The sequence below is a fragment of the Xenopus tropicalis genome, chromosome 4 (assembly GCF_000004195.4).
Source record: "Xenopus tropicalis strain Nigerian chromosome 4, UCB_Xtro_10.0, whole genome shotgun sequence".
Taxonomy (NCBI): Eukaryota; Metazoa; Chordata; class Amphibia; order Anura; family Pipidae; genus Xenopus; species Xenopus tropicalis.
The window spans coordinates 84,574,860-84,583,157 of NC_030680.2; the positions used below are offsets into that span (position 1 = coordinate 84,574,860).

General features: G+C 38.3%; 1 protein-coding gene across 1 annotated transcript in view; it reads left to right on the forward strand.

Annotated features, from left to right (window-relative positions):
- jak1 (Janus kinase 1 (a protein tyrosine kinase)) overlaps positions 1-6,240 on the forward strand; it is a 62,742-nt gene extending 56,502 nt beyond the window's left edge. Inside the window, exons 19-24 of the mRNA XM_002931596.5 lie at positions 266-455; positions 1,855-1,979; positions 2,554-2,726; positions 3,519-3,636; positions 4,077-4,187; positions 4,975-6,240. Coding sequence (XP_002931642.1) covers positions 266-455; positions 1,855-1,979; positions 2,554-2,726; positions 3,519-3,636; positions 4,077-4,187; positions 4,975-5,076 — 819 coding nt within the window. The 3' untranslated portion in view covers positions 5,077-6,240. The remainder of the gene's footprint in view (positions 1-265; positions 456-1,854; positions 1,980-2,553; positions 2,727-3,518; positions 3,637-4,076; positions 4,188-4,974) is intronic.
- The last annotated feature ends 2,058 nt before the right edge of the window (positions 6,241-8,298 follow it).

An 8,298-nucleotide genomic window follows, 5' to 3' on the forward strand; every position in this document is an offset into this window, starting at 1 on the left:
GGGGTGCTAGAAACTGATCAGCTTTCCTGCTTTGGGCAAATTGCTATATTTGGACACAAATTAGGGTTGATAGGTTACTTAAAAAATCAAGGAAGATTCTAAAAAAATAAAGAAAGTTGCTGAGTTGACTGATTGGAAACTCATTGCGTTTAAATGAAAGGGACAGCGCTCTAGCTGAATGCTCTCTGTGTGTTTAACATGTTCTGTAGCATAGTCTCAAATAAATGACTTTGAAACCAACCCTTTTATATTCATTATTTTACAGGGCCACTTTGGAAAAGTTGAGTTGTGTAGGTATGACCCAGAAGGCGACAACACCGGGGAACTGGTTGCTGTGAAATCACTAAAGCCTGGCACAGCGGGCAGTCACATTGCTGATCTGAAAAAGGAGATTGAAATCCTGAGAAATCTGTATCATGAGAACATTGTAAAATACAAAGGAATTTGTGAAGATGGTACTTGATACTCTTCTTTGTATAATCATATATTTGCTTTTGGAGCAATTATATCTTTTGTATAAGCACACTAAGTATATAACGTACTGATCTTTCTGAACAAATGTATGTTGATCCAGCCTTGCTGTCGGGTTATCATATGGGTTCATTTCTAGTGATGAGCAAATTTTTTCGGCAGGCATGGATTTGCAGAGAATTTCCGCATTTCACCGTGCCTAAAAAATTTTCGCCATGCGTCAATTTGGACGCAGGTGCGGCAAAAAAGGGTGCGGTCACAGCAAAAAAGGGCACTGGGGGGTCAAAAAAAGGTTGAGCCAAAACGCAGGCGACAAAAAAAAAAGACATGGGCGACACAAAAAAAAAAAAAAAAAAAAAGCACAACAAATGCATTTCACACTTTTTTTGCTGTTTCGCAGATTTTATGGCGAAACGAAATGGGACAGATTCGCTCGTCACTATTCGTTTCTTGTGCCCTAACAGTGTTGGATATCTTGATCATTTACGGCTGATTGAAGATTACAAACATATCAAAATATATTATTGTGTTATGCTGTAGCTTTCACTTTAAAATTGCAAACATGGGAGTATTTCATTGATGCCATTCATGCCAAAAGGGAATACACAAATTATTAAAGCATTAAAGGGCAAGTCAACACCAAAAATATTTTGCATAATAAAAGAAAACATAATTCTAAGCAATTTTCCAATATGAAATAATTAAAAATTTGTAGCGCGTTAAAAGTTATTTGTAAATGGAATTGCTATTGAAAGCAGCATTTGCTGAACTCCTGGTTGTTACTTCTTAAACAATGTTACAGCTCTCAGTCTCTTCCAGCAAGTCAGGTCTGTCAGTCTGCTGCCCTGTGTTACATTGTTTCAACAGTCACAGCCACCAGGGCAGAGAATAGAAAAGGACAGGTAAACACTGCTTTTAATAGCAATAATATATACAAATAACTAAAAAATCATCACAAATTTGTAATAAATGTATATTGCAAAGCTGCTTAGAATTTTGTTGTCTTTTATTAGGCAAAAAATGATATTTTGCGTTGCCTTGTCCTTTAAAATTGGGAGATAAATCACCTTTAAGAAAGATGATTTCTCCTGCAGGTCACATCACCTGTCACATTTCTCTGTCATAGAAAACTTCATCAGAAAGCAGGCATGGTTTTCTATTTGTCTGGAAGCCAATATAAGCTGAATAATATTCACTGGGTTTTGAAGCACAGAGCTAGATACAAGCTATAGCTTGATTTTATGTGATACGGGCCGTTCCAGGCTTTTACTAAACATTTGCATCCCACAACCTCAGTTACAGTTTTTGTATTAATGATTTTCTGTACAAATATGTCTATGAGATGTACTTATACTGTACAACTAAATTGCTTTTATTTTTTAGGAGGCAGTGGAATAAAATTGATCATGGAATATCTCCCATCAGGGAGTCTAAAGGAGTACCTTCCAAGAAATGTGAACAAAATCAATCTGAAACAGCAGTTGAAATATGCAACACAAATATGCAAGGTGAAGTCTAATATGCCATTTCACTAAATCACTCTCAACAAATGAGTTTCTTAATGATCTCTCTAAATACAGTAAATGCACCTCCTACAATAGACATTAGTATTTACAATAAGATAAATGGGTTTACTCTGATTTGTGGGTCACCAGGCTGATTCCCCCCAAAAATATGGGTCCCAAGAGAAAAAAGTTATTTTTGTAATAATCTGGCCATCTAAAAGTTCATTAATTATTGCAACTAACCAGAGAACGTTATTAGTTAGCTTGTATTTATTTTTTTGTTGCAGAAATTACAGGTATAGTAGAAATATTTTATAAAGAAATAAAGCTCTTCTTTCTTAACCTTAAAGGGCAACCAAACTCATTGCTCTACTTATTTGTTTACACAAATCTTTTAAACACTGCCTATAGATGGATACATACAATTACAATTATTAGTAAAATAATACATTGTGAAACTTATGGGCTTACAAATCAGGGAACATTACACAATATGCAATGCATTTCCTTTGCTAAACTATTTGCTTAGATGTTGTAAAGCAGCTGTAACCAACCTGTTCACCCTCTTCTCACCTAGGGAATGGACTATTTGGGTTCACGTCAGTATGTCCATCGAGACTTGGCTGCAAGGAATGTTCTTGTTGAAAATGAACAAATAATAAAGATTGGAGATTTTGGATTGACCAAGGCTATTGAAACTGATAAGGAATATTATACTGTCAAAGATGACCTGGATAGTCCTGTTTTCTGGTAGTGAATTCCTTCCTTTTAAGCACATTGTAAGAAATGAGTTAGCTGAGCAGTGTATGGAAGCTGTTCCTTTGTTGCAGATTAGGAACATAAAAAGGTGCTCAATCTTCTAGCAGATTGCCTACTATGATTCTCTTCCTATATTTTAATATATTTACTACGGGTGTGGGACCTATTATCTAGAGCAGGGGTCCCCAACCTTTTTTGCACCAAGGCCCGGTAGGACCAGGCGGAAAGGGGGGCACGGCGCTGCGAGGCACAAACTTCAGGCGCGTTATACATGCGCTGCGATGGGGGGGTTGGTTGCGCATTATACATGCAACGCGGTGGGCTTGATAGCTCCTTTAGGTGTGCGTCCCATGGTTTTTCTGCGCTGCGGGAACTGATGCGGCCCGGAACTGGTCCGCGGCCCCGCGGTTGGGGACCCCTGATCTAGAGTGCTCGGGGACTGGGGTTTTCTGGATAAGGGATCTCTCTGTAATTGTATCACTATACTTATTAAGTCTACTAAAAAATCATTTAAACCTTAATTAAACCCAAAAGGATTGCTTTTTATCCAGTAAGGATTAATTATAGTTGGGATAAAGCACAAGGTACTGTTTTATAATTACAGAGAAAAGGGAAATGTAATATTTATTTTACCGTTACTGGGTAAAGCAAATAGAAAATAATCACATTTTCATATGTCGGCCTTATCTTTCTTTAGAATTGCTATAATTTATTATAGTGCATGCCATATACAAAATTTAAATGCCTTCTATTTGTGCAACTGTGTTAATTCATTTCTTGCAGGTATGCTCCAGAATGTTTGCTGCACTGCAAGTTTTACATTGCCTCTGATGTCTGGTCATTTGGAGTAACCTTGTATGAACTGCTCACATACTGCAATTCAGAATACAGTCCTATGACGGTAATGTTATTTCTGAATGCAGAAAACATTTTTACAAATAATTCAGGGCAATTGCTGGTACTAGGCTGTCTGTCTTGGAATGGTTGTGAGTAATAATTATATATATATATATATATATATATATATATATATATATATATATATATATATATATATATATATATATATATATTTCCACATGCATATTAATATATATATGAGTACCTCCATGATATCTTTAGATAACCACACAGGTAAAAAGCTAAGCCAGCTCTATAACTTAATTCTAACTGGCTGCATTTTCCCATCCATGGAACAGTGTAGTCAACCCTGTAAATTCTGATTATTAGCAGTAATACCCTTCTTCATTTCATTTTATAGAAACACTGATGTGCTAAGTATTTACACATAACCAGCACATAGATCCCTTTTACTGCTAATCCACTGATTTATTTTAACAGATGTTTTTGAAAATGATTGGCCCAACACAAGGACAAATGACGGTTACGAGACTTGTACGCGTGTTGGAAGAGGACAAGCGTTTGCCAATACCAGCAAACTGCCCAAAGCAGGTATGGGGTGTTTGGGACTAAGGAATGCCACCCCCTGGCCCCTCCATGTTTAGGTTTAGTGCGTCAGAGGTAGAGTGGGATCTGTGTTGATTTGTGGCCAAATTTTATAGCAATAAAATTTCAGCGCCAGCTTCATGTTTAATGCCCCCGGACCAGTATATATGCTGTGTCGGTTTCCCATTTAATAGCCCCAAAACACATAGCAATATAAATGTAGAGCCAGCATCATGTTAAATGCCAACCCAGAACACATTGCATTCTCAGAGCACTTTGTCATAATAAAGTACTGATGAACCTTACAAAATACTTTCTTTTAGTAGCAGGATTAAGAAAATAGAGGTATTGCTGAACGCAGCATGTTCATGGAATCCTGTACAGAAAATACGGGTTATGTGATATAAGGTGCAAAGTTTGCTACAGTTCTTATCGCCTATAGCAACGAATCAGCAAGTAGAATTTAATTGTCATTGGTTGCTATGGGTTACTGCACCTAGGAAAATTTGTGCCTTTTATTACATGTAGGGCATCTAAAGCTGCCTCCTCACCATTATAACATAACACTGAACTGTACAGCATAATGCAGACAGAAGAGTGCCCAGTAGCAGAATTGTATATATATAGTTATGGACATTATGTCAGTCCGCGCATCTTAACAAACTAGTTAGATTCCTCATAACCAGGCCGCTACAGTATGACTACCAGGCATAATCTCCCTGTCCCATGTTAGTGCTGCTTATTCTGGTACTTCTCATTCATGTTCTCTGACTGTGTTTTGTCTGTGTGACAGGTGTACCAGCTCATGCTCAAATGCTGGGAACAAAATCCAAGCCACCGCACCACTTTTCAGGACCTAATTAAAGGCTTTGAAGCTATTATAAATACTTTGTAGCCATATTGCTACACACTGGCGAAAGGACGATATTTAGACTTTCTAACTCTCGATGCTGCTCCTGTGGATGCATATTTTTGTTTTTATTCGCACTTCTATTTGTGATACCTGTCTTCTACATTTCTACTACTAGATAGGACAAAACTTTCTCCTATGCATTATTCCTTTTGGGGCTTCACAAAGAAAAGGTGGAAACATGTCAAGGAACTTACTGGCTCCTCCAGAAATGAACTCAATGTAGCAGAACTGTAAAACACCCCAGGCTTGCACAGCGTGCCAGATGCACACAGAAAGGCTTTGTCTTTCCTAAAACATATTCTATAACAGTTTCAGTTCTAACGTATCAAGTAAATATAAGTGTATATACATGTATATAAAAATCTAAAACACAAATCATGGGAACCATTCTTGCCCATTGCAGGGACAGGATGCTGAACACTTTCAGGACATATACTGTATTTTGCAGGCAAATTGGCTTAACCAGTAGTTTTTGACAAAGGAATACATTGGCTTATTGTGCATAATACTTGGTTGTTCTTACATAGCAACAGTTTTTCTGCAATTCCAGGCAATAATAATTGTCATTATGTTAAGCATATCAGCAAGTTGGATTCATAGAAAGGAATTCAAACTGGAACCATTCATTCTGAACCACGCCCAGTGCTAGATTGGGGCCTACATTACCAGATGTTGCAGATAGTTGCACCTATGTACCATTTTATCACACAGGGCTGTGATTGTTTTATGGAAACGGCACAGTCCCTAAAAGTATGTTATATCAGTGTAACACAGAGATCTCCGTATAAATAAGGATCAGTAACACATAAGATACATTTGCATCACCCAGAACAACCTTCGAAAATATACTCAAATCAAAAATGTAGTTTTTTTTAAAAGTGAAATGTGCTTTCGGCCCTAATAGCACCGCTCAATTCCTGTTTCTTTCTCTTTTTATACCAAATGTTGGAGCCCAACAAAATGCAATAATTACAAGCACTCTGACACACCTCCCGCCCAATGCTGTAGAACTGCACCCGTATCAGACAAAATCTATCTTTTGTTTTCCTCAGGCTCCTGTTAGTTACATATAAGTTTCCCTTCATGAAGAGGTCTGTACTGTGCCATGGTTCATATTTTAATAAAGAGTTTGAATTATATTGTTAATCTGCATTATTTTTTCCTGAGATACTGAATAATATTATGAATGTGCAAGTACACTGTAAGGGACTGAATGAACGTATGCAAGTGCTTTGCAGATCTTATTTACTAATATGAGAAACGTGTGCAAGTGTCAGTACTTGTGTTATTGGGCTGACAAATGTCAGTACTGGCCCCTTTAATGTTTCCAGTATTAGTACATATTGTTTCAGCCAACACTTCCCTTCTTAAAGGAGAAAGAAAGGTAAAAACTAAGTAAGCTTTATCAGAAAGGTCTGTGTAAATACAGCCATAAGCACTCACAGAAACGCTGCACTGACTTCTCTGAAAAAAGATTAGTTGTGTCTGTAATTCCTGTGCCAGAGACACGCAGCTTTCTGTTCTCTGCTCTTTCCTGCCCCCCCCCCTCAAGAATGCTAAGAAATCACTCCCCCCCCCTTAGGAATGTGGATCTGAGCCAATCAGCAGGAAGCTGACTCATAGTCTAACTAACAGAGCATGTACACTGGTCTTGCTTTTGGTGCAGGAGTGAGGCATTACGGGAACTTTCTTTACACAGCTCAGTGTTTTTTCTTCCTGTTTGGCTTCAGATCTTCTGAACAGGAGAAATATGGGGAGACTTAAGGGCACTATTGATACAACAGAAGGTATGCCTGCAGCTTGAGATTAACTCTTTATTAGCCTTTCCTTCTCCTTTAAAGAACATTTTCCCTTTTAGAATGTCCTGTGTCTTTAGGATTACTCTCTTGGTAGCTTGATAAGCTTAAATGGGGTAGATCACTTCAGGCACATTGGAATGAACCAGACAAGTCTCTAGAGTCTGTGCCCGACCCTGCAATGGCACCTTCCAGCCTGACTTCCTGAACAATTGCCAGGGCAACCTCTGACAAGGTGGCAACTGCTAGGGGTTCTTTTAAAGCCTCTGGACCTTCACCTTTTTTGAAAGCAATACATGACTCCTCCAGCTCCGTTTCCTTTCCCAGCCTACACAAAGCCTTATTAATTCACCCAAACAGGTTGTAACCCATCTGCTGAACCTTACGAGTTAAATCAGAGCATGTCAGGGGCAAAATTTGGACAGGTGAAAAAAAATCAGCTATCCGCTATGGTGGCAAAAATGAGTAGAGTGATATAATAATTGGCTCATAAAAACTATTTTTCGTCACATGTTCAAGTATATCCAGGGAACTGTCTGATGAAAATGTGCCCAAAACCTGTAGTGAATACAGTTAGTAGAAATTAATTTCACACACATTTTATTTATATTTAGTGCACTCTCAGTCTCACCCTAATCCATGCTGGCTCTGGAGCTAAAGAAGAACAGGAGCAGTGGGACTTCTATACTTAGAACTTAATGGTGAAAAATTTTGTTCATTCATTGTTCCTGCAGTGATAGTAAAAGTATGATTGTAGTTTGTACCAGATTTGTCCATTCACTCAGAGCTCACTGCTGACCTGGAAATATCACTTAGTCAGGAGCACAGAAGAATGGCAGTTACACCTGATAAATCTACGGTAAATGTCAGTGCTGCTTGTGCCTCTCAACTGCCATCTCTTTACTCCAAGAGACAGATTAAAGCAACCATGGGCGGGAACAGCCACCAGGGAGAGGAACTGAAAGAAAGGGGCCAGTCAGAATACTATAAGAGTAAGTAAAAATTAAAAAGAGAGGAAATTGCAAGATACTAAAAGACATTAAGGAGTTAAAGGGGTAAATGGGGGTAGTACACAGACGGATATGAAAGTGTAAGTTTGGGGAAAGAAATATTTACCCATGTTGAATTCAGCATTTCCAAAACTGTATGGTATTCTTGGGTGTTTGCACTGCGACGGGTCAGGTGATTGTGCATTGTCTTAATTATAGCAACTATGCCTCACTGTGTGAGCAGCACAGATACTGAGAGATGGGCCTGAGTGCATCTGAGGTACCCCGTGTGGACCTACACGCCGTGTGTCTGTTTTATTTTCTTGGCTAAACCGTTAGCTTTGAGCATTAATATGCACCTTCCATATTCTGGGATTTCAACATGAATAATCATATGTGATAAAGAAACGAGACATTTG